This window comes from Aedes albopictus, chromosome 1, assembly GCF_035046485.1.
Source record: "Aedes albopictus strain Foshan chromosome 1, AalbF5, whole genome shotgun sequence".
Lineage (NCBI taxonomy): Eukaryota > Metazoa > Arthropoda > Insecta > Diptera > Culicidae > Aedes > Aedes albopictus.
This window is the reverse complement of record NC_085136.1, coordinates 299199377-299225384: the sequence shown is the minus strand read 5'-3', so window position 1 is coordinate 299225384 and position 26008 is coordinate 299199377. Positions and strand designations below refer to the sequence as shown.

The 26008-nt window shown below is 42.5% G+C and overlaps 1 protein-coding gene across 2 annotated transcripts; it reads left to right on the top strand.

The window, feature by feature from the left end:
* The first annotated feature begins 1467 nt into the window (after positions 1-1467).
* On the top strand, positions 1468-26008 carry LOC109622975 (uncharacterized). Of its 2 annotated transcripts, XM_062847040.1 has the most exons (16): positions 1468-1798; positions 14874-14957; positions 15019-15467; positions 15907-16080; positions 16202-16279; positions 16372-16449; positions 16539-16637; positions 16739-16885; positions 16952-17074; positions 17137-17340; positions 17527-18030; positions 18145-18466; positions 18525-18697; positions 24153-24344; positions 24406-24669; positions 24743-26008. In XM_062847040.1, the coding sequence occupies exons 1-16, from the start codon at positions 1738-1740 to the stop codon at positions 25151-25153; spliced, it is 3363 nt and encodes a 1120-aa protein (XP_062703024.1). In that variant the 5' UTR covers positions 1468-1737; the 3' UTR covers positions 25154-26008. The 2 variants fall into 2 exon arrangements, with proteins under 2 accessions (XP_062703024.1, XP_029713509.2); XM_029857649.2 differs by lacking the exons at positions 16372-16449; positions 16539-16637; positions 16739-16885; positions 16952-17074; positions 17137-17340 and having other exon boundaries at positions 1470-1798.

Genomic DNA, 26008 nt, shown 5'->3' with positions numbered 1-26008 from the left:
ATACCTGAAGGAATCCTTAAGGCTCAAATGTGAATCGCATATTATCCGAAACTGAAAAAGCACTTTTCTCCAGAATGACGAAAAAGTGAACAAAACCAGCGTGTCCGATTGTCATAATTGACTAAATAAGTAATCGGATATTATTATTTTCTTCGATTTGTCGATCATTTTGGAAAAAAGTGCTTTTTTAGTTCTGAAACATTTACCATTTTCAATTGAGCCTTAATGGGTCTATGAGGAAAAGTTGGTAAAATTTTCGAACAAATCCTTGGGGCATTCCTGAAGGAATCTTTGGAACTTCTGCAATAAAATAACAGAGAAATTCCTGAATGAATTCTAGGTAGAATTCAATAAGTAGCTCTAAGAGGAATTCCTAAATGAAACATAAATTAAGGACAACGTGGTAAGAGGACAAAAACGGACTCCTTTTGTTCTCATTAATTTCTCAAGCTTAAAATCAGACAATCAAACGCATTTTCGAACCAATGTGGCAGGAGGAATCTGCCAGTAATAATGGATCTCTGTAGAGAAGTGCTTCATGACAAAGAAAAGTTCTGCTGGGGATCTTGATAAGAACAATCTAACAATCGTAAGTTTTCGGTCCACTATGGTAAATATATTGCCATGCGTTAATCGATAGGCAGACAAATACTGGACATTGCGAAGGTTCTTCCAGAGTTCGTCTCTTGACACAATTCTTTTACTTTTCAATTAGTGTAAAGAGTAGGCACTTTAACAGAAATGAACATGTTTCAAACATTAAAATAGAAACATGGGCAATAATTGCACCAAATCCAAATATTCAATTGATATCTAGAGATTTGAAAACATTACTAAAATATACCAACCACACTTTCAAACCACCCTACCGCCCAGCAGACACCCTAGACCCGCGATATACAGCAATGGAGATAATATTTGCCCCGGCAAATTTCGCAGCAGTCCTACGAAGATCCCGGTTGTCGGTCGAATTTCTCACGCGCGCTCTTGCTCTCACGGTTTTTCACCCAAAATCGACGAGTACACCGTCCCGTTCGTAATGTTCTGTAATGTGACTTGAGTCGAGAGGGGCAAACGTCCACATCGCGCCAACAATCAACCGAACTTGCCTGCCAGGTGGAGGTCGTGCGGGAGTTTCCACTTGATTCGTCCTCTCGATATAGTGAATTATTTTTAAGAATTGAAAATCGTGATTTTTGAGTTTTTTTTTTCGGTTTTGAAATTGGTTTTGAATGCGTGCAGCATTACAACGAATCCTCACCTAATAGACTGATTAATTTAGAAACGGAACTTCGAAACGCTAATGTGATAGTGAGTGATCTGACTTGTGTTCTTGTTGCATGGTTCAATTTCTTTCAAAGAGAAGAAAACGTACGAATGGAAAAGAATTCCAAGCAGTAACGAAAAACGACATTACGAGAAAAAGTATAACGGAAATATTTTGAAAATAAGAAGAAACCCGTCAGTTTGAAAATCTTTGAGTGCCATTTTTGTGATACGAATCCGCTTATTTCTTGCTCATTTTCTTGGCTCCCACGCGCAAGTGTGTGTGTGCACGTCGCGTTGGATAGTGAGAGAATTTTGAGCCTGAAAAATTCGGCAGTGTGACTCGGGTATTTGATGAAAATACTGATTTTCCTCTGATTTTTTTCCACGTTGAACCCGAAAATAGGAAAAAAGAGCCTTTCCTCATAAGGCACAAGCACGGACGGTGGTTAACGAAAACGGAGTTCCAGCATGGCGCGGTTATCGGTGTGGGTCCTTCTAGGACTTGCACTGTTCACCCTTTCGGTGCACGGTAGGTTCTGAAGAGATGTGAAATTCTTCCGATAGTGAAATCACTGAGTGCGATTCGAAAATATCGTTTCGGTGCAACGACGTCGATCGAGATGGGAAAGAAGACAAAACAACGATTGATGGACCCTACCAGCTTCTTTTGGGAGGAAATGCCCCCCACGGAGAGTGCAACGTAGATTGAACGATGAAAAAGCTACAATTGTTATATAATCTCATTATGCAATGGCGGTGGGGAAAATTCAGCTGATCCTCCTAGAAGATAGATCACGGTGATGTGTGTATGAATATTTCGGTGGGCGATATCTTCGAGACCGACTAGCAACGCAGCGTACGTATGGGTATGATGATTTCCTTTTCGACTAATGACAGTGAGTGAGGTTAGCAAATTATTTTTAACATTCTGCGGCGACTTTGCTGTAGAATCCATTCGTCGCCGGTAGGAGTGCACTTATGTTTGACATGAAACAAACGAAACTTTAGATACACGACAAGACAGAGCATATGTGTGCTATAGAGCAGCAAACTTGCGGCGGTAATCCACAGGTGATCCACGTTTTCATTTATAGGTATTTTAGTTTCGGTTTCAAAAGGTCCCACAATAACTTCTAAGTTGCGATAGGTAATGAACGAATGAAACAACATTGATTGCGACATTGTGTCCTCAACTTAGAATTCTATTAACACGTCAACTGTAAACATAAAGATTGAATTCGATTTGTATATCATGTGTCAAGGACTCAGATACTTTATGGAAGTCAAGATACTAAGTATTCCCAAAGTCAAATAGGGTATCGCGCCACTTGGGCGGTGGCTTCTATATTCGTCTGTTTTCCACTATAACTCAGTCAAATTTGAACCAATTGACTTGAAATGTTGTACACGGGTGGATACTATACCTATCTTATCACATTCCAAAAGTTGTGTCGATTGGTTCAAATTTGACTGAGTTATAATGGAAAACAGACGAATATAGAAGCCACCGCCCAAGTGGCGCGATTCCCTATACAGTTTAGTTTCTAACTCGGTGAAATAACCGTGAAGTAATATGCTTATCTCAATCAGCGGACCAGCGACCGTCTTATTTGGCTAAATATTTATCACGTGTATTGGAGTCTTAAAAGTTGCATTTTTTTTAAGAAAACAACATAAGTCAAAATTTGATACTCATCCTAATATCCTGATACAAACACTTTTTTTGAACTAAATACTGGATATCGAATTGTTTCAACATTATTCATGGACATAGGGTGACTTCGGCAGTTTGGGCGATTTTTATATTCTTTTCAGCATGAGGGGGTTTTGTCGGCCCAATTGCCTGATTCTAAACCGTATATGGGATCTTAGCCAATTGTGTACCTTAACTAGTAGTCAAGGTATTGATCATTTTATTACGAAATGCATACTTGGAAGGAGTTTCGAAAATTTCTGTTGGATCATTGGAAGGGTTTGACAATCTCATTTGGATTTTTTAAAGCAAGAAATTTATAAACATTTTAGAATTTTCAACGAAATATTTTCAGCCTTAGATGAATTACGGAAACTTCTTCAAGTTAGCTCGATTTGAAATTCTTAGAAAATGTTAAAATCGGTTATGTTTTATCTTGTGCTTGGGAACCCTTGTGACTTGCCCGACAGAGTCTCGTCACAGAATCAATGATTATCGCGAAACTTCTTCAATGAGAATATACCGAATTTCTGATTGCACGACGGGTTCGATCCAGGAACACTTCGTAATGGAAGTTTCCTTTAATACTTCCTTGGGCATACATAGAGTATTTTCGAGACTATTATACATATATACACAAGCGAAATGATCAAATATAGATAAATTATTTAGTTATTAAATGTAAAATTGGTGCTAACATGCTGACTTTGTCCCAGTGGGAACGTTACGGCAGGAAGAGAAGGAACGTGTTCACTTCTAACAAGAAAACTTCAATCCTAAATGGATGAAAAATAGGAGCAACCTTAGGAACAATAGAAACGGTCTCCCTACGCTGTAAAGCTTCGCAACGGCTTGTGAACGACTTTGAATGACTTTTCTAAGAGAAGAAAGCGTTTTCGAAAAAAGTGCCTGAGCAAACTACTTACTTACTCTCAGTCCTGAGCACCCATGATGATGCAGAGCGTTGAATTGAAAGATCTCTATCCTGGCCGAATGCCCGCCATCGTCCTGGCCTGTCTCTCTCTCTTCTTGACGTAACGTCCTCATTGGGACAAAGCCTGCTTCTCAGCTGTTCTATGAGAACTTCCACAGTTATTAACTGAGAGCTTCCTCTGCCAATGACCATTTTGCATGCGTATATCGTGTGGCAGGCACGAAGATACTCTATGCCCAAGGAAGTCAAGGAAATTTCCTTTACGAAAAGATCCTGGACCGATCAGGAATCGAACCCGTCACCCTCAGCATGGTCATGCTGAATACCCGTGCGTTTACCGCCTCGGCTATATGGGCGTCCTGGCCTGTGGCCAGATCAAATTTTCTGTCATGAGCCTCTGGGTCTGCCTCAGTGCCTCTGCTGCGATTTCCGGTGGCTGCCGCTCTCCATCCTCCTCGGTCGCGCCCAGATCACGCTCCACCTGGTCCGCCCATCGTGCTCTCTGCGCTCCACGCCTTCTTGTGCCAACCGGATCAGTAGCAAGTACCAGCTTTGCAGGGTTGTTGTCCGGCATTCTTGCAACGAGCCCTGCCTACCGTATCCTTCCGGCTTTGGCCACCTTCTGGATGCTGGGTTGGCCGTAAAGTGCTGCGAGTTCGTGGTTCATCCTTCTCCGCCACACACCGTTCTCCTGCACACCGCCGAAAATCGTCCTTAGCACGCGTCGCTCGAAAACACCGAGTGCTTGCAGGTCCTCCTCGAGCATGGTCCAAGTCTCGTGTCCGTAGAGTACCACCGGTCTTATTAGTGTTTTGTACATGATGCATTTAGTGCGTGGGTGAATCTTTTTCGACCGCAGTTTCTTCTGGAGCCCGTAGTAGGCCCGACTTTCGTTGATGATGCGCCTCCGAATTTCACGGCCCACGTTGTTGTCACTCGAAGAGATGGCTTTCCAGTCTTGACAAAAATAAAAATACTGATATTTTATCTTATCGGACGTCGATAATATCGGATAAGTGCCGTCCGTCAATCAGAACGTGGTCGATTTGAGATTCCGTCTGCTGTAGTGATCTCCAGGTGTAACGATAAGGGAGGCTGTGTTGGAAAAAGGTGCTACGTATGGCCATATTTTTGGAGGCGGCTAAATCAATAAGTCGTAGGCCGTTTTCGTTCGTCTGCTGGTGTGCGCTGAACCAATCGTCGGTCTGAATTCCTCCTCCTGGCCTATCTGAGCGTTTAAATCAGCGATCGTACTCGCGTTCGAGCTGCGCGTAAAAAAGCTTTCTTGTCATCATCAGTGCTTCCGGAGTGTGGGCGTCGGCGTCGGTGGTGTAGGGGTAAACGTAATTGCCTCTCACCCCAGTCGGTCGGGGTTCAATGCCCGTCGACGCCGACGGGATTTTCTGAGACATAGAATCCGTGATCACGTCTTCCCTCGGATAGGAAGTAAAGCCCGGCCCATGTGTTGATGGGTTCGATATGTAGGGTCCCAGGTGTGGTGGTTGTCTCGTCTCCCTGGGCGTCGGAATTTAAGGCTTAGCTCCTAGACCCGCCGACGTAAAACACAACTGGCGCCGAACGGTGCTTACCTCTAAACGTTTGCACCATATATTCTGTCCAACACACCTCCTGCAGCGCTACGATGCCGAACCCGCGGTCCTTCAGTAGTTCGGCGAATATGCGGGTGCTCCCAATGAAGTTGAGAGATCGTCAGTTCCACGTACCGAGTTTCCAATCGCAAGTCATTTTTGTTCGCTGGGGTCGTTGCCGTTGGTCTCGGTTCGTAATTTTCTGTTGCTGATTTTCCGTTACAATATTTTTTTACGGCTGGCTCGTGGGGCCTGACACCAACCCCCTACTTTCCGGAGGACCATAGTGCACAGTTGAGCTTAGAGTCTTTCCCTGGTACTCGGGCGTTGATCAGCCACCCCTGACATGGGGATCAGACGCTGTTGGGTGCCGCTCCTCCTGGAGAACAGACGCTCAGGTTTGCCGAAGCAAACCCCTCCTTCCCTGTCAGCCTACGACTAAAGTTCCCACCGGGTTTGGTTACCCGATCTTCCCAAAGGTTGCTCGTAGTTTCCGGCCGGTACCATGAGGAGGTAGGGATAGGAATTGCTTGGCAGAGGCTAGTGGATCACAATGGGATCTGAATTGCGCAGCATACCCAGCCTTTACCGTGCCAATTGACTTTTGTATTGTTGAGAATAAGTTTATTGTAACATGCAGTGGATTTGGTTCTGTCTGGCTGAATGTGATTTGGAAAAATGGCGATCAGCGCATCGAAACATAATTAGATCCTCCAACACCCGTATTTAAAAATAACGTGTTGGATTCTCTTACAGATTGTTACTATGAGTCGGTTAGAAGTGAGAAATCTGATGGTGATGAGGAGAACTTGAAACGTTCATCATCTGGTTTACAGTTCACTCTGGTTGGATGCAATTTTATTTTTTGTTTGTTCTGCCAAACAGAAATTGTGAATTTATTCCACGAAGAGCTGTCAGAATTACTGGTTTTTTACATGACATGAAGATCACCATTTTCTTCATCCAATGGTTAAGAAAACTCATTTTTTTTTTTCAAAATATGGTCTTTGGTCCGGTTTAGCAGAACCCCGACCAAGTTATTCAGATGATCCATGGTATTGGGCTGCCACAGCAACCCACGATTTCACGATCCATCAATCGCACTTACCAAGATCTCGTCGATTACGATGAGACAGTGAGACAGTGATAAAAGGCTCCAGAAAAAATTGCGGTGCCCAAGTACATTATTTTTTTTTAATTTCCTACTGTTACAGGTGCTCTCGATGACCTTCCTGTGTAATCATATTGGCCATTTAACTAGTTAAAAACCAGATCTTACTAGGTTATAGGAAATAGATATAACAAAAATAATGTATATCTCTTCATGAAGCCAAATCGCCGAAAAACATAACGCGGCGAAGACGGAACCGCTCGTTCTTTGGCGACATTGAAATAGAGGTAGATCATCAATTTCCACGCCAAACGGGCTGCGAGCGAAAATAGACCCGAAAAGTTAGACACCATGTCACATTCTCGATCGCCGCGACGCCAGGGCAGGAGCTTGTCTGCGCTGCTGGTCGCGGCAACTGCTCATCCTCATCCACCTCCGGTTGAATTGAATCCATGTCAAGACCGTGTTCTACGTAAGCGTTAATTTTGTGGATTAAGCTCGAGCGGTATAAATACCTATAACACACATTTTGGAAAGACGATCTTGATGTGAGATCAGTGACGTGCGTCTGCTGCACCAATGTGACGCCGTCGCCACGGTCGCCACCACCCACGTAAGGTGGAATGGATGCAGTTATATCATACTCGATTCTAAAGCATAGGTCACGTGCCTATTGTCAAGCTGGTTAGGCAATATAGCGCAAGCATCAGAACTATACTACAAACAATTTTAGAACTTAGATTGACAGTGCCTATTTTTTGCCAACAATTTGTATTTTTAAGTGGCGTCGCATTCAAGAAATGCGCCTAAAATACTTGAGATTGCATCTTCTCTGTACTTGTTGATGACTGTTTTCGAATACAAATTATTGCGAAGGTGCGGCGAAAGGAACGAAAGCAAGCTGTTTGGTTGCTGCAAAGGAGCAAAGACATACCCACGAAAAACACAAGTTACGTACGACAATCGGTTTGTTAATTTTAGAAACGAGCTGTTAAATGAGACCCGAAGAAATGCACTTATTCTTTTGTTCAGGTCATATGTACTCGTTTTGGCAGGTTTGTTTTCAATTAAAATGTGGCTGAGATTTTGTTACTTGTTGTTACTTCTTCATTACTTACGACCAACACGCAAACACACGTGCAAGAATACGGTTAAATATTTGACTCTACTATATGAACAAAAGAGTAATCATCTGCTTGTATCTTAAGCGAACTTTATTCGATCGTAGAGTTCTGCGGAGTCCAAAGTAAGCTGAATTTCCTGAATTTCCACAATGCGTCTCTGCATTTCTCTGCTGGTGTCGTTGTCGGCGGTCACCAGTCAGCCCAAGTACACGAATTCTTCAACCGCCTCGATTTCATCACCGTCGATATAAATTCGGGGTGGCGGGCGGAGCCCTTTGCCATCATGTACTTTGTCTTCGACACATTAATGACTAATCCGATTCGCTTGGCTTCACTCTTTAGTCGGATGTACGTTCCCGCCATCGTCTCAAATTTACGAGCAATAATATCAATATCATCAGCGAAACCAAGCAGCTCAACGGACTTCGTGAAAATCGTTCCACTCGTGTTTATCCCCGCTCTCCTAATTACACCCTCTAAAAGCAATGTTGAACAGCAAACACGAAAGACCATCACCTTGCCGTAACCCTCGAAGGGACTCGAGAGTGTCCCTGATACTCGAACTACGCACATCACTCGATCCATCGTCGCCTTGATCAATCGTATCAGTTTATCCGGGAATCCGTATTCGTGCATAATCTGCCATAGCTGTTCTCGATCGATTGTATCATACGCCGATTTGAAATCGATGAACAAGTGATGTGTGGGCACGTTGTATTCGCGGCATTTCTACAACACCTGGCGGATGGCGAACATCTGGTCCGTTGTAGCGCGTTCGCCCATAAATCCAGCCTGATATTTCCCCACGAACTCTCTTGCAATCGGTGATAGACGGCGGCATAAAATTTGAGAGAGTATCTTGTACGTAGCGCTCAGTAGAGTGATCGCGCGGTAGTTCCCGCAATCCAACTTGTCGCCCTTTTTGTATATGGGACACACAATACCTTCCATCCATTCCTCCGGTAATACTTCTTCCTCCCAAATCTTGGTAATGACCCAGTGTAGTGCTCTCACCAGTGCTTCTCCACCATATTTTAGAAGCTCGCTTGGTAGTTGATCTGCTCCAGCGGCTTTGTTGTTTTTCAACCGGCCAACCTCCTCCTCAATCTCTTGGAGGTCAGGGGCCGGAAGTCTTTCGTCCTGTGCACATACTCCTAGATCCGTTTCCACGCCACCTTCGGTACTTGCAACGTCGCCATTGGGGTGCTCATTGTAAAAAAATGAGGCATCCGATTTAAATGCGGTCTTTGGTGAAGTTATAGCTGATAGAATAGCCCAGGAGTATTTGGGGAAATGCTATGGTGCTATATGGGGAAATGCTATGGTGCTATATAAGTCACTGCGACCAGTTTTTAGATCTTTCATTGTGTTTCCCTAGTAATTCCCATACAAATTTTGAAGGGCTTGTGCAGTCTCAATTTTCAACCAAATAAGCTCAAATTTTGGGAGAAGGCATAGAATCTGGTTATGAATTGAATAAGCGGTGTGGAGCAAAAATGATATTTTCAACCACGCTAATAACGTATATTTATGCTATGGAAGAACCATTCTATTGTGAACTTTTGCAAACCTAATGGTAAAACATTTTTTTTATTTTTTTGCTTCAAAATTGATTAAAACCCACTTTTTCGACATTATTAGTCAAGTGGCCCACTGTGCCATTTGCAGCGAAGAGAATTGTCGAACAAAAGAGGCACAAATCAAGCAACAAAAAAGGCGCGGCGATTACGCTTTATCCCAATTGGTAACTGATAATGACATAATCTCGAAAAATGTTGTTGATGACAAAACAGAAGCCGAGTTTCTTGCGTATTTTTCAACTCGTGAATAAACGATTATGTATTACTAACCCAAAATCGAAACTGATTGATGGAAGATCTTCATCAGCATTTCTGTATTTACCGACTCGAAATTAGCTCTCGAAAATCAGAATGCAAGACTTTACTATCTCTAAACTCGTAGTGCACTATCTTTACCCAAGTAACATTTTAAGTTTTGTTCGGCTCTACAAGAGATCTTCATGACCAATTTTATAAAACTTGCAATAAAACTAAATCATACATTAAAACCTCTTGATAACCTCTTTAAGAGCATCTTCCGGCTAAGTGGACCACTCTCGGAGAGGTTTTGCAAACCGCATTAAGAGTAGCAATAAACCCGTTGTAAAACCACTCGATTGTTGTTGTTTTTTTTTCAACAAAAACTATGACAGCTCAATATGCAGAGAAGCTTCTTCGATGGCACGTTAAGTTCAGGAGGATACATCATTCGTAAGTAGAAAGCGATCATTTCAAAGTAATATTTTAGTAATTATTGTGCCTACCATTATGCGCATTCGAATTTACCGTGAATATTGAGGATGTCGAATCATAAAATTAATGCGCTTCGGAAATAGTGAATAAAGCCTGTATCCGCAATAATCGGGACACAGAAATATGGCTGCAACTCTGCAATATATACATTAAAATTGCTCAAATTTTGCCTGATAATATCTCAAGATGTATTTATTTTACCTGCAAAATTTCAATTGAATCGGTGAAGTACCTTTTGTTGTAGCAATGAAATAGTAGAACGCGAGCAATTGAATTTTGTACAGCCCCTGGTTTAGCTTGTCAGCGCTGTAACTTTTGGATTTAAAAAAAGAAATGGCTGAAATTTTGAACACAAACCTCTCAATATACATCCCTTGTATAGGCAAAATTTCAAAAAAATCGATGCACTATCAACAATTTTATAGCTGAAACATATATTGGGGCTAACCGTGATTTTTGCCCCTCAGACAACAATTAGTGAGCACCCCTTATTGTTTCGATTGTATTGTTGAAAGTACTACACCAATAATCACCAAATTTTGCAGGAATAATATACACATAATCAACTACCTTCTGTGAAAATTTCATGAAAATTGGCAGAGACATTCAAAAGTTATGAATGGGCAAACATCGCACATGAAAAACATGAAACATTTTCACTAACACTATCCCCTATCAACACCAGTGTCTTTCAATCCAATTGATAAAAGTTGATGAAATTTTGCAAGAAAGTGTCTCTATAAGTATCATAACTGCTCACGAAATTTCATAATTATCCTTACAGAACTTTGAATTGTAGCGGAAAAGAACCATCTAGTATGCGAATGAAAATTGGTGATGATTGTACAAAATCTTAAAAACCACGTCTGTTTGTTTGTCATCTACAGCTAAAAGTAATGCGTCGATTTTAATGAAATTTTGCACAAATAATAAACATACATCGAAGAGTTCTCAGTTAATTTTGGATCATTTTTTATTGATTCAGTACAGAGTTACTGCCATACTTCTGTGTCCCGATTATTGCGGATACAGGCTTTATTATCATCTTGGAATGAAACAAATCAATTTGTGAATTTAGTAAAACTATCTCGAATCACAAGAAAACTCAGCAGAGAGAGTTTATTTATGTGAGCATGTTATGAAAATGATGGCAAACTATCAATTCATTGCTAATTTAAGCAAAATTACCTATTTCCATAAAAGTAAGCTAATTCTTCAATATAGCGACGACCATAATCAGTGAAAATAAAACGAAAGCAAGTTTACTTTTATGCTGACCGCAATAAACCTAGCAGTGTCGTAGTTTCTGTTTTTCCACCAACAGATGTCGTTACTAATCGAACGGATCGCCATCTGTTGAGAGTTTTAACAGTTTTATTGTGGTAATAATGATTGCGAGAAGGTTCACATATCGGAAAGTTTTGTTTACTCTTGAAATCTGCCTTTATGGATATCTTCAAGTATACTATAAAACATTTTATAAATGGTTTTCATAAAAGCAGTCATAAAACTGTGAGTTTTAATTATTGTAGTAATAAAACCTTAATAAAAATCAATCAAAACTAATCAGCAATGGAATTGTTACTTGGGTATCCTAAAGACACAGACACGTTTATTGCTTCCAGTGAGCTATTTGCTCTTTGAAGGAAGCACGACACTAGACAACGGACTAGCATGCAACGCCCAGTGGCACAGCCGAAAACTTTTCCTGACAGCTGCGGCGGGAATCGAACCCGCACTCCTTAGCACGATGCGACTAAAGGCTTGGTTACCTTAGCCGCACGACCACGAAGCCACACAAAATCCTAATCCTAATCTGTTCAAGCTGGGACAAACACACGACAATGTCATCATTACTGCGCGATGGTTAGAATTTAATTCAGTGGTCATTTGTGAACATTTTTGAATATGCGTAAATGTGTTTTCGGAAGAAATGCCACAAATGGCAGAATACACTACTTCACAGAAAAATGTTTTTTTCCTAGGGCGCTTCTGTAAAATCTAAAACTGATCTAAATGAGTTACAGCTTATTTAGATCCCCAGAGAAACCTCTAAAAACCCCAAGAGGAATCACTGGAGAAATGTTTGATGAAATTCCAGTTGAAGTTTCTGGAGCAATCCCTGAAAGAATTCGTGAAGAAGTTTCCTGAGGGAGTACAGAACGAAATTCTACAGGAACTCCTGAAAGAGTCCCGTGAGTAATTTATGTAGAAACCTCTAAGACATAGTTTCCCAAACTGTGGGTCGCGACCCCCCTCCCTCTTGGGGGGTGGCCGGCCTTCATCCAGGGGGTCGCGAGAGACAGTCAAATGTTTTACTATAATATACAACATATGAGGGAGTTTCTATGGTGAACCGCGAAAAGTTCGTCGGTTGGCAAAAGGGGGTCGCGCACCTGAAAGTTTGGTAGCCTATGCTCTAAGAGAATCCCGGAAAAAAAACCCTTCAATAATTGTTGAAGAAGACCCTATTGTGATCTCCTAAGAAATCCTTGGAACATCCCTAAAGGAATACCATGAAAAATTTCTGGAATAATTCCAATGATTCTTCATTGGAGAAATTTCAATTGAAATCTCTGAAGCAATCTTTGTTGGAATTCCTGATGAAATTCTTGGAGAAATCCACGTAGGAATTCCTGAAAAAAAAGTTCTGGAAACTATCTGGAACATTTACTGGAGGTATCCCAGCCAAAACGGCTTCAGAAATTATAGCTTGAATTCCAGGAGAATTCCCAGCAAGAAATTCCAGGAGAATTTCTGCAGGAATTCTCGATGAAATCAGAAAAAATGTTTAAGCAATAGCAAAAGATAGGGAAAAGGAACTATCTCGGAAGGGGTCCTATTTTGGGCACTTTTCTGCTATAACTCAGCCAATTCTGAACCAATTGACACAATTTTTGGAACGCGATGAGATACGTATAGTATCTAGCCGTGTACAAGATGTCAAATCAATTGGTTTTGAATTGACTGACTTATAGGGTAGAGTGCCCAAAATACCGGCCGCTGCCCAAGTGGTTCGCTACCCTATTCTTGTTGGAATACCACGAGAAAATCCTGGATGAACCTCAAGAGAAACCTTCGAGACATTCGTAGAAGACCTAGGGAAATTTATAGAGAATTTCTAGAGAAATCTCCTGGGATAAACTGTTTGATTGATTTCTAGAGGAATAACTGATGACATCCCCACATTTTTTTTTCTTTTTAAGGAAACTCTTGAGATATCCCTCAAAGAGTTCTCTTGATGAATCCCCGGTATAATTTCTGAAGGAAATTATGCTACATCCCTAGATGAGTTCATATAGAAATTCCTGAGAAAAATCTTGCAGGAATATCAACAAAAAATCTGATGGAGAAGCAAAATAATTCCAAGAAAAACAGTGGTCATGTCTTTAGTGATTCTTATAAACATCCATGGAAGAATCCCCGGAAAAATTCCTGGAAGTATATCAGTAATAATTTCTGGAAGAAACCCAGTAGAAATTTCAGGATGAATCGCAGCAAGAATGTCTGGAACAATCTCTCCACAAATTCCTGAAGGTTTTCCAGCAGGCAGCCTATCGCATAAACCTCAACATATAGATTCCTGTAACAAAATCATCAAAACAATGTGTGAAGAATTAGCATTAAGTTAAAATTCACAAATACAAAAAAATTAAAAAAAAAATCAAAACAATCCCAGTAGGGTGCAGTAGACCAAATGCTGGTCATCTCAGCCTCGCCCCTCTCGTCCCCCCTTAGTTAATGTACAATGTGTTAATGTAAAATTTGTGTAGGACGTAGACTTTGGTCTTTCTTTCCCCTTGCACATTTCGGCTCGCGCCACAAAGCCATTGAGGGATGCGTTGTATTTCTGATAGAACTTCTTGTACATTTCTTGAGAACGACGCACAGTAGATCCATTAGCTCACAGTCTGCTTCTTCCTGGTGTCGTTTTATTTTCCCGAAAGATGAGGATCTGCTGTTATCGCTTATATTTGTATCCTTCAACATTCTGCCGGGTTCTATGCGTTCTTTCCCTCCAAATCGCTCTGCGCTCGATAAAGGAGGTTGTGTTGGGAAAGTATGATCGTATGATCATGTTCTTGGAAAAGGGTTTTTGTAACTCTTTCTCCTTAAAAGTGTTCAAAATTGATATTTTGAAAAAGTTCCATGTCATAAAATAAACATAACTAATCATATAACTAAAAATAATCTTTAGATTTCATCCAGCATTACAATTACATTAAAATATTATTTTAGCTGTATGGGAGAAAATTTAATTTAAAACTATCTTTGGCCTTAGTAGGTAAACTTCAAACTCGATACAGAATTTATTATGAGCACATGATGTGTTATATAGGGGAAATTACCTATTCTCGGCCGTTTTGTTCTCTTCGTCTTTAGAGGTTTTTTGAAGCCTATTGAACTCAGAGTTGGTCTCAAATCCTTCCCAACTAAGCTGAATTATATGGCCAAGTTTCAGGCAATTTGGCTGACAAAAACCTCCCATGACGAAGAGAACAAACCTGCCGATAATACCCATTGTCACCCTAGTTGGGTCTTAGCAAACGCATTTATTCTTGTGGTCTCATGCCACTACGTATACTGTGTTGTTTGGTGTTGTACCCACCAGATTGATTATGTCCCACACAATTTACGATCGACAATCATTCCCAGCAAGGAGCCGTTTACGTTCTGGCAGAAAGCCATTACACGCGAAGCTACAACAATCATTGACTACTAAAAATAAACCATCCGGTCGTCGATGCAATAGCAAATTTCGCATCCACTGATTTCACCTACCAGCGTTGATCGTGTCAATATTTCCGCTAATTCTTGCTTTCGAATTTATTTCCAATCAGACCTCCAAGTTAAAGCAGAAGCACCAACAGAGTATGAATGCCGACCATATATCGAAAAGGCGTTACACGAACTGAAGGCAGGAGGTATAGTAGAATATGCTAGTTGACTGTTTAATGATATTAACACCATATAATATACTAACAGAAACGACGAGTAAAGAGGAAACAGCCACCGAAGAGCCCAGTACCGAGTCACCCATAGACGTCACTAGCCAAGAAGAGGAAGACAACACTGCCGCCGAGGAGACCAGTATTGAACAAGATGTTCCAGAACCCGAAGAGCTGACACCATCGGAAGAGGTGCAGGAAGCATTATTCGACAATTCCACCGAGCAACCCACCGAAGGTAGCGAGGAAAATGCCGAAGAAGATGAAGTGCCTGCTTCTGAAGAAGCAGCAGCGGAAGAGGAAGAAGAAGAAGACGAGGAGGAAGCGGAAGAAGACACACAAGACGATGAAGCTGTAACCGACAATCAAGAACAGGCAGCCGAAGACGACGAAGAGGAAGAAGAGGACGAAGCCGTTGAGGAAGCAGAAGAGGACGAAGCCGCCGAAGAAGCCGATGAGGATGAAGCAGCAAGTGCAGAGGCTGAGGTAACCTATGATCGACAACATCGAGAGTACGAACCGGTTGTACCATTGGTCGTGGAGAGCCCTAAGACCTTGCTTAGTTCCCTAATATTTCTCGTTTCTATTGCACTCTCACCATTTGTCTCCGTTCCACCTTCTACATCATGACACAAATTCTCAGTTGCTTTTTCAGGTTGAAATATCGGTACACTGGATTTTGAATCAACAATCGCAATGTTCTTTCTCCACTTCTATCTCTCATAAATACTATCACTTGTAATCTCCAATATACCCATACCCCGCCAAAATCGTTTTACGTGCTACTGACATTGAAATCACCAGACTAAATTTATGTTTCAAAAATTAACATGACGTTGAAACTGTGTTGTGCTTCTTGACTTTTACGGTCAAGTTAGAGCTTAATACATTCTCATCATTTGATTGACGAAACTGTTGACCCCAGGAAGCGGACGAAACGGACGTAGAAGCAGCTAGCGAAGAGCAGACCGGAGACGATGCCGAAGATGACGCCGAGGAAGATGAGGAGACCGCTGATGACCAGGAAGATGAAGAAGCTGAAACAGTAAGTGAAGAGGCTGCTGAACAGGAGGATGAAGAAGATGGAGAAGGCGATGAGGTAGGCTGTCGAGCGTAATGACAAATCTGAGCAGAATTTCATTATTGCTCGAGAAACGATAGGTTTGAATACCAATACGAAGTGGACACCGTGTGACAACTTCTTGTGGTTATGTTTACAGGAAGAGGATGACGAAGACAAGACTGAGGACGATGCTGAGGACGAAGAAGACGAAGAACAGACGGTGAGCGCTGAAGAGGTAAAAATTATGAAACGTTTACCAGCATAATTCGTGTGTATGGTAAACCGATGAACAAGATTGGAACATTTTAGAAAATGTTTATTATGTAGGAGGAGGAAGAAGAAAACGGTGAAGATGAAGATGGAGAGGAAGATGAAGACGCTGAAGAGAATGATGACGATGGACAGGTATAGTTTATCAATCGTGATCTGACAACTTAATTAAGAAAGTTAGCGGATCACTTTTGTAAAGTAAAAGTCTTTGTTTCGCTGATTAGGAAGATGAGGATAATGAGACTGAGGACGCCGACGATGTAGACAATGATGATGATGAGACGGGGGAAGATGATGAGGAACAAGCAATTAGCACTGAACAGGTACAGTTGTTTAGAAAAAAAAAACAATCAATACGAACACGCACTGGTGATCGTTTTGGTTAATTGTTAAAGGACTGTACTGTTAATGTATTGTTGCATAGGAAGACGAAGAAGATGCAGATGAGGAAGTAGACGACGAAGTAGGTACTGAAGGTGAAAAAGATGATGAAAATGGGGAAGAGGATGAGGAAGAATATGAAGAAGAAGGCGAGGAAGAAGATGAGGCACAAACATTAAGTGCAGAACAGGTATAGTTTTTCACACGCATTATAAAACCAACTGTGAAACACATGCTCTTAATCGCATAATAACAGGAAGAAGATGAAGATGAAGACGATGTAGATGATGAAGATGTAGACAATGAGATAGGAGATGAGGATGCTGAGGCAAGTACAGAAACAGATCAGGATCAGGACGAAGATGAAGATGATGATCAGGTACAGTTTTCAATATGAATTCAAAACTTGGATTGTGTTGAAAACTGTGCACAATTACGTAGGAACTTGAGCAGGATGATGATGACGATCAAACCGGCGAGGGTGAAGACGATGAAAATGACACTGATAAGGACGATGAAGACGATGAAGAAGAAGAAGATGTAGGAACAACGGCGGATGAAGAGGATGAGTCCGAAACATTGAGCGAAGAAACGGAACAACTTATCGATGAAGATGACGAACCTACAGCTAGTGCTGAGGAAGAGGTACACAATGAAACCCAATTGCCTCAACTAAAAACCTTGACCACGTTACCATACCTGGACCTCTGAAAAACCTTTCACCGATCGTTTTTGGCGGGGTTGGGATACAAAATCGATTTACAATGCCTCTTACCGATCCATTCCATTAGAGGTTTAGTTTCTACATAACAAGTCGACATTTAATTACAGGAAGTTGAAGAAACTGAAGCTGTTGATGAGGAAAAACCATCGGCGGAAGCAGAACCCGAGGCAAGTCCAGAAGTCGTGGATGAAGCAAGCCCTGAAGCTGAAGAAGAACAAGCCACAGCTAGTGATGAAGTAGCAGAAGAAGTAAGTGCCGAAGCAGTAGAAGAAGCCGTAGAAGAATCAGCTGAGCCAGCTGAAGAAGTTTCTGCAGAAGCTACTGCTGAGGAGGTTGTATCTACTGAGGAAGAACAACCTGCTGAAGAAGTTGTGCCAGAAAGCACAGAGGAGGCTGCTGTGGTTGAGGAAGCCGTTGTAGAAGAATCCGCAGAAGAAGGTGAAGTGGCCTCGGAACCAGCCGTAGCTAAGGAAGAAGTCTCAGAAGAAGCGGCAGAAAAGGTAGAAACCGCACCAGAAGAGGCTGAACCCACTCCCGAAGAAGCTGTTGAGGCTGTTTCGGAAGAAAGTTCCAAAGAATCCGAACCGCTTCCAGAGGAAGACCTGCTACTGGTAATGAAAATTATTCTCTATCTTTTCCATAAACACGCTCTTTTCAATAATGTCGAATAATTATTTCACTTCCTTCCTCAATTGTGTCTGTGTGTGTTCTTCGTGTCTCACTAGGAGTACGAAATCCCATCGAACCTTAGAGATACTTCGCACATTTACGAGTTGCTCCATATCAACGATCAATCCGCCGAGAAGGAGCAAGCCCTCCAGAAGGTTGCCGACGTAATCCTCCGTGATCTGAAGAAAATCTACGACACCGCCATCAAACCGTTGGAAACCTTGTACAAGTACCGTGATCTCAGTAATCGTCACTTCGGCGATCCAGAAATTTTCTCCAAGCCGCTTATCCTGTTCATGGGCCCGTGGAGCGGCGGAAAGTCAACCATTCTGAACTACCTAACCCACAACGAATACACTCCCAATTCGGTCAGAACTGGTAAGCAGGATAACGAAGAATCTTTCTTCGGAGTCTAATATTCATGATAACATTGTAGGTGCAGAGCCATCGCCAGCCTATTTCAACATTCTCATGCACGGAGATGAACCAGAAGTGCTGGATGGAACCCAACTCGCTGCCGATTGGACTTTCTCTGGACTGCAGAAGTTCGGTCAAGGACTGTTGGACCGTCTGCGGGGTCACAAACTGCCAAACAAGCTGCTCGAACGGGTAAGTCACGTGGCTCATGTTAGGTGAAGTAGGTTAGCGGGCTTATGTCGAACACAATTTCAAGTTTGCTGGTCTACGACAGTTGTAGACGACAGTTCTTGATGTTGAAACTACAATGATGACAGCACACATAGGTCATCGAAATGCATAATGTCACGCATCAACCTTCTCTAATGAGTATTATTATTCAAAATTTGCTCTATACTACCCTAAAATTACAAGTCCAAATTTCGCAATGCCACATTGTAGTAACATGCCAGCAGCAGCTGTTCACGCTGTTGCGTGCGTCTAGGTGGGCAAACACGCTGACATTTGGACTGCCACCGCCGTCGTGGTGGCGGTCATCCTATCTATATACTACTACAGTACAGCAGCACGGTAGACGCAAACGAACCGAAAATAGCTTTACCGCACAAGAGCGTCTATTTCTGTGCTCGTCGCGATCCGCGAAACGGATACTGAGAGGGGTTATCAAAAATTTAATGGATGCGACAAAACGTTAAAAGGGGTAATTATTTTTTTGACTATTTAATGTGTGTTTTTCATAGTCGATAATGATTTTATGAAAAATATTATTAGCAAACCTATACATTTACTGATTTGCTTTGATCCAGCATTCTTGGCATGCCCTAAGCAGCCATGGCTATCATCTAGCAGTTCAGATTATCAGAAATTCCAGATACCAGGTGATTTTGTATTTGACTGGATTTAGCGCAACGAATCCAGCTTGGCTTTAAGGACAAGGTATATGGAGTACATTGCTCAAAATTTCTAGAGCACCGTTTTTTAGAACCGTTGAACGGATTTGGATTAAAATGCATCACGCTATTGACAACCACTGAACAATTCGCGTGATGCATTTTCATCCAAATCCGTTCAACAGTTCTAAAAAACGGTGCTCTAGAAATTTTGAGCTATGTACTCCAAATACCTTGTCCTTAAGACATGGAGGCTGTTGCCTGCATGCAACTTGCCCATAAGCCGTGAACTTTAAACAGGAAACCCGTAAACCGACTTGTGATCTTCCATGTCGGATGCCAGTAAGATCCAGCAATACGCGCACAGTAGACAGCTTAGCTATTAGTGCAAAGTTGATTTCAGGACGCGTTGTATGAAATCGTTGATCACCATGCGTGCTACAGCGCCTGATCCTCCTGACTCGCAAAACCCGTTTCAATGTCACCAATTTCTTGCCGGCGGGTCAACATCAGCTTCCAAACATCGTTGGCCTTCATCGAATGGAGCTCCCAACGTTCCAGCTCCCAACGCGCCGCCTGTTCATCGACTTCAAGGCAGCGTACAACAGTATCGACCGCAAAGAGCTATGAAAAATCATGGACGAGACAAAGACAAGGTGATGGACTTTTATGCCTGCTGTTCAACATCGCCCTGGAAAGTGTTATACGACGAGACGGGTTCAACAGCCGAGGCACGATTTCCAAGAAATTCGGCCAATTTTTCTGTTTTGCGGATAACATAGTGGCAGAACTGTACACACCCGCCTGAAACGTGAAGCAGCAAAGGTCCGACTGATGGTGAACGCGTCGAAAGTACATGCTGGCAGGCGGAACCACGAAAGGCAGGACAAGTCTAGGTTACGATAGACGGGGACACTTTCGAGGTGAAGGAGGACTTCGTCTACCGCGGGTCCTTATTAACCGTCCGTAACTCGCGCCGTTGGCCACCACCATCAGCACCACGCTAATGATGAGCACAAGAGGCGAGATTTTTTCAACGTTTTGTACAAAATACAACAGCGCAACCACTCGAGGGTTAACGGCAGACAGCAACGTTAGCCGTGAAATACGAAGGCGGGTCTACCATGGGCTCCACAAGAATCTGCGGCCAAAAAAAGATTCACCCTCGCACCAAATGTACCATGTACACAACGCTGATAAGACCAGTAATTCTCTACGGGCCCGAGACCTGGTCATGCAAGCACTCGAAGTGTTCGAGCGTCGGGTACTTAGGACCATTTTTAACGGTGAGCAGGTTCTCCTGCAGTGTGTGACGGCGAAGGATGAATCACGAGCTAGCTGCACTCTACGGCGAACCTAACATCCGAAAGGTGGCAAAAGCTTCAAGGATACGATGGATACGACTCACACAAAAGAGGCATTTTGACACCAAAAAGCGAGAAGTTTCACTGGGAATATTTATGAGAATTCTTCCCGAAGTTTCAACGGGAAATCCTCTAGAAATTCTACCGCATTCCACATAAGAATTCCACAAAGTTTTCCTCTAGCAGGTCCACTGGAAACTTCTCTATAAGCTCCACCGGCAATTCCTCTAAGAGTACCACCGAACATTCCCCCTAAAAGTTCCAACGGAACTTACTACTGAAATTCACTGGGAACTCTTGTAGAAGTTCTGCCGCGAACTGTTGGGAATTCTTTTTTAAGCTTCAGCCGGAATTCCTCTAATAACTTCACCAGGAATTTCTCAAGCAGTTCCGCCAGAATGTTTCAGAAGCCTTACCGAAAATTGCAGAGAAGTTCCATATAAATTTTACTGAGAATTTTCGCAAGAGTTCCGCCGATAGATTTTGTGGGAATTCCACTGGTAATTCTCGTCGAAGTTTCAACGGGAATTTCACCGGAAATTCCTCCAGGAGTTCCAAAGAGATTTACTCTAGGAGTTGGTGTGTGAGTTCCACTAGGAATTCTTCTCGAAGTTCCACTGGGAATTCCTCTAGCAGCACCAAACGGAAATTCCTTTAGCAACACCACCAGGCATTTCTCTAGGAGTACCACATAGAATTCCTCTCGGAGTACCACCGATAATTTATGTGTGGATTTCACCGAGAGTTTCTCTAGAAGTTCTACCGGTTATTCTTCTAAGTGTTCCTGCATGAGTTCCGCCGGGAATTCCTGAGAGAGTTCCACGAGGTATTCTTTTAGGTGTTCCAAACACTTATCGTTCTTACAAAACATAAAAAGGAATTAAACATTTACCTTTTCGTCGATCGGTTTCGAGCTAGATGTTGTCCATCTACAGGACGATGTCCAACTGTTCACAAAAATAAAAACAGCTTCGTACGTACTGCCGTACACGTCAGAGGGAGATGAAACTCTTTCATCTTTTGTTTGTCCATCGGAAGAGGGGCGAAACTATCGGAGCATCGTCGTCATTCATCAGCGGTTGTTCGGCGATGGTGATGAACATCGATTCCCAATTGAGAAACTTCTCGGATGCATTTCTTGAGTTTCGTTTGATCCCAGTCTATGGTATGGTTGAGTTCCATAGAATGCACTGCAACACTTGATTCATGATCTTTCCCGTTGCCTGTGGCGGTTTTATGCTTCCGACTGGTTTGTTCAACATATACTGCGGGACAATCTTTGCAGGGAATTTCGTAAATTCCCAACATTTCCTTCGGTGGAACTTTGTCCTTCAAGGTGCAGAGAAGATCCTTCAATGTTTGACTACTTTTGTAAATTGCTTGAAGACTTTGTTGTTGGAGAACGTTTTGAATGGAGTTTGTCAATTTCGGGTAGAGAGGTAAATTGATTCGTTTTTTTCTGGTCTCGGTCATGTTGAAGTGTGGTGGAGTTTTGCCGATGTCTTTTACGTTCATGTTTTCTGTTTCAAAATAGAATTATTCTAGGAGTTCCACCGATTACTCCTAAATGAGTTTCACTGCGAATTCCGGCAGGGATTCCACCTAAAATTCTTCTAGCACTTAACCCAGGAAATCCTCAAGGAGTTCAAAAGAGAATTTCCCATGGAGCTGCACCAGAAAATCCTCTAGAAGTACCATCGAAAGTTACTCTAACAGTTTCGTCGGAAAGTCCTCTAGAATCTAGATGTTCCGTTGGGAACTTCTCAAGGAGTTTATTTAGAAATTCCTCCAAAAATTTCAGCAGTAGTCTCACCGAAAAATCCTCTAGTAGCTGCTCCAAAAGTTCTCCTAGAAGTTCAACCAGACATTCTTCCACCGTCAATTTCTTTGGAAGTTCCACTGATAATTGTTTTCGAAGTTCCAACGGGAATGCCTCCAGGAGTTCCTCAGAAAAATTCAGAAGTTTCAAGGCGTTCGATTCTTCCGTAAATTTCTGTGGGAATTCTCCCAGTTAAACCAAATCCTCTCGAAGTTCCTCTGTGAACACGTAGAAGCTCTTCGCTTCGTGAATTCCTCCAGAAGATCCACTGCGAATTCTTCTAATGCTTTCGCCGAGATGGGCCTGATGGGAGTACCGCCGGGAATTTCCAAAAGAGTTACAACAGGAATCTAGGAGTTTCAAACGAGTTCCAAAAATTATTTTTCTAGGAGTTTCGTCGATTATTCCTAGTAATTCCACTGGAAAATCCGACAGGAGTTTCACCGGGAATTTTTGTGGGAGTTTCACTGGGAGCTCGAAGTTTTACCGAAAACTCCTGTGTATTGATGATGATAAACCTGAGCATGTTAGTGGAATACCTGTAAGTAAAGGAAAACCGAATTAAATATTGTTTCTTTTAATTCCAATTACATTTGTTTGCATCCTATAATAGATACGTATTTGAACCTAAACTGTAAGGTTGTCTTCAGTGGTTCGTACTTCACTCGACTAGGTGTTCCCAAGAGATTTTCTCCAGGAATTCCTCAAATGATTACTCCATATGATCCACAGGGATTTCCACTGGGGATTCTTTTCGGAAGTTCAAACGGGAATCCATCTAGAAGTTTCACCGGAAATGTCTCTATAAGTTCCACCGAGCCGATTCCTTAGAAGCTCCACTGAAAATGCCGGCAGGAGTTCGGCCGAGAATTCTTGCGGGAATTCCACTGAAAATTCCTCACTAAGTTCCACCGGGATTTCCCATAGCATTATCACCAGGAATGCCTTTAGAAGTTCCAAAGAGAATTTCTCTAGTTTTTCCACCGATTATTCCTATAGGAGATCGACCGGAAAATATTGTATGAATACCACAAAAAAATAGACGATTGACCAGTAATTACTGTTGGAGTTCCACTACAAATTCACGCAGGAGTTCCATCGGGAATTCCTCTGTGAATTTCACTAAAAATTGTTCTAGAATTTCTGCAAGAAATTCAGCAGAAAATTTTTTACGAGTTCCATCAAAAATTCGTCTAGAAGTTCGATCGGGAATTTCCACAAGAATCCCTGGAACAGTTCCATCGCGTGTACCTGAAGAAGTTCCACCATGAATTGCTATATAAGTTCCACTAGGAATTTTCGTAAGAATTCAGCAGGGATTTCCTGTATGAGTTTCAATGGAAATTCTTCTTGAAGTTCTAGCGAGATTTCTTCTAAGAGTTCTATCGGAAACACCCCAAGCAGTTCATCCAGAAATTGCTCTACAAATGCAACGCCAACCTCTCTATGATTTCCACCGGGAATTCCTCTAGGTGTTCCAGAATTCCCGCAGAACTAGCGTTTCTGTACACAAATGTCTATACTGTTTTGCTTTGATGTTCATTATAAGAACACTTGTGCTACTATCTTTCCAGGTCAACATCGTCGAAATCCCCGGAATTCTGGAAGTGCGCAAACAGGTCTCCCAGTACTTCCCCTTCAACGATGCCTGCCAGTGGTTCATCGATAGGGCTGACATTATCTTCCTGGTGTACGATCCCTCCAAGCTCGACGTCGGACCTGAAACGGAAGCCATTCTGGATCAACTGAAGGGAAGAGAATATCAGGTAACATTCCGATGAAGAGACATCCGACCAGTTGTCAAAAATATCTCATTTTCCTTCGCAGACCCGCATCCTGCTCAACAAGGCCGACCAGGTCAAACCGGAAGAGCTGCTCCGCGTCCAGGGTGCCCTGATCTGGAACATTTCGCCACTGATGTCGTCCGCTCAGCCCCCGGTGATGTACACCGTGTCCCTGTGGTCCAATCCTTACGAATCCGGAGCGCCGGTGCGTCTACTGCAGGCCCAGGAGCGCTCGCTGCTGCTCGACTTGGGTCAGGCCATCGACAAGCGCATCGAAAACAAGATTGCCAGTGCCCGTCGTTTCGCTGTGAGTTGAGCCGTAGTGTTACGCCTTGTTTGTCCAGTTTCACAATTCACCTTTTCTGACTGTAATTTTCCAGGTACGTGTGCGCAATCATGCCAAGATGGTCGACTGCTACCTGACGACGTACTACAACCACAAGACCCTCTTCGCGAATAAGAAGCACATCTCCGAGCAGATCATCGGCAACCCGCAGCAGTATCACATCTACGAAGGCCTGTCCACGTTGACCAACATCTCCCGCTACGATCTGCCCGATCCGGACGTGTACCGTGACTTCTTCCACCTGAACCCGCTGTACGAGTTCCAGAAGCTGTCCGAGACGTGCACGTACTTCCGCGGCTGTCCCATCAACAAGCTGGACATTGCCATCGCGTACGACCTGCCGGAACTGGTCGGCAAGTACAAGAAGATGGCCGAAGCAGCCCTGGACAAGCTGCAAATCCCGAAGGCAACTACTGATTTCGGACGAGGAAAATCAAGCAGTTGAGTGTGTGATACGAGATAGTGGGCGGCGAGCATCGCGCGCAATGCATCCTCCACAGTCCGCCCCCGCCCTCTCATCCCATCTATCCCTGTTCGATGTTATTGTTTCTCTCACACACGCGCAATCGTTGAATTTTTGTTTCGAACCTTCATACACATTTGTTTTGTTACGATATATAGTTATTGTATATCTGTATAGCTTTTAGGTGTAATGCACGAATGCACGAGCATTACACATCTGTGTCACAAATACAAATTGTCCATGTAAAAGTGAACGAATGATTGATCTATATATAAATTGCAACCTGTCATTTATAGCAATGCATTAGTAGAGGGATGAGCAGAAGTTATTTTACTTTTAGTTTTTGTTCTGTTTTAGTAGCGTAGGATTCAACCCTTCCATTCGAAAGAAACAACAAAACTACGAGAAAAACGGCATCTTCAAATTCGAAACTTGCTTTGAAAACAAGAAAACAAATCTAACGTGTATTCTAGTCATTTTCTAATTGTTTGCAAGAGGCTGATGAAAAACCATGAAAACATGAGAAAGGACATAACCTCTACATTTGAGACAAAAAAAAAGAAGATAAACGCTGGTGATGGTGTAATGCAAACATAATTCTGCGAGGGAGACGCCACCAATAGAGCCACAACATTTATAACAACGATCGCTTTGAAAAGTCAGCCAACAGCCAGCCCCCAAAATGCACAACCAACATACAAAACAGTATCAAGAGAGAGGTGTAAACGGAACGTGTCAGCATTTACAATTGCAATTTGTGCATGTGGAGCTATTGTAACACTACAAATATTCTTGTAACAGCTCAGTTGATCAGAAATAAAAATTGAATATCATCGA

Bases quoted from the DNA above. Each gene is read 5' to 3' on its own strand.
- LOC109622975 (XM_062847040.1), top strand. From the start codon at position 1,738: ATGGCGCGGTTATCGGTGTGGGTCCTTCTAGGACTTGCACTGTTCACC. The intron at 16,638-16,738 runs GTACAGTTGTTT...ATTGTTGCATAG, and splicing joins AAGCAATTAGCACTGAACAG to GAAGACGAAGAAGATGCAGA. The intron at 18,698-24,152 runs GTAAGTCACGTG...CTATCTTTCCAG, and splicing joins CAAACAAGCTGCTCGAACGG to GTCAACATCGTCGAAATCCC.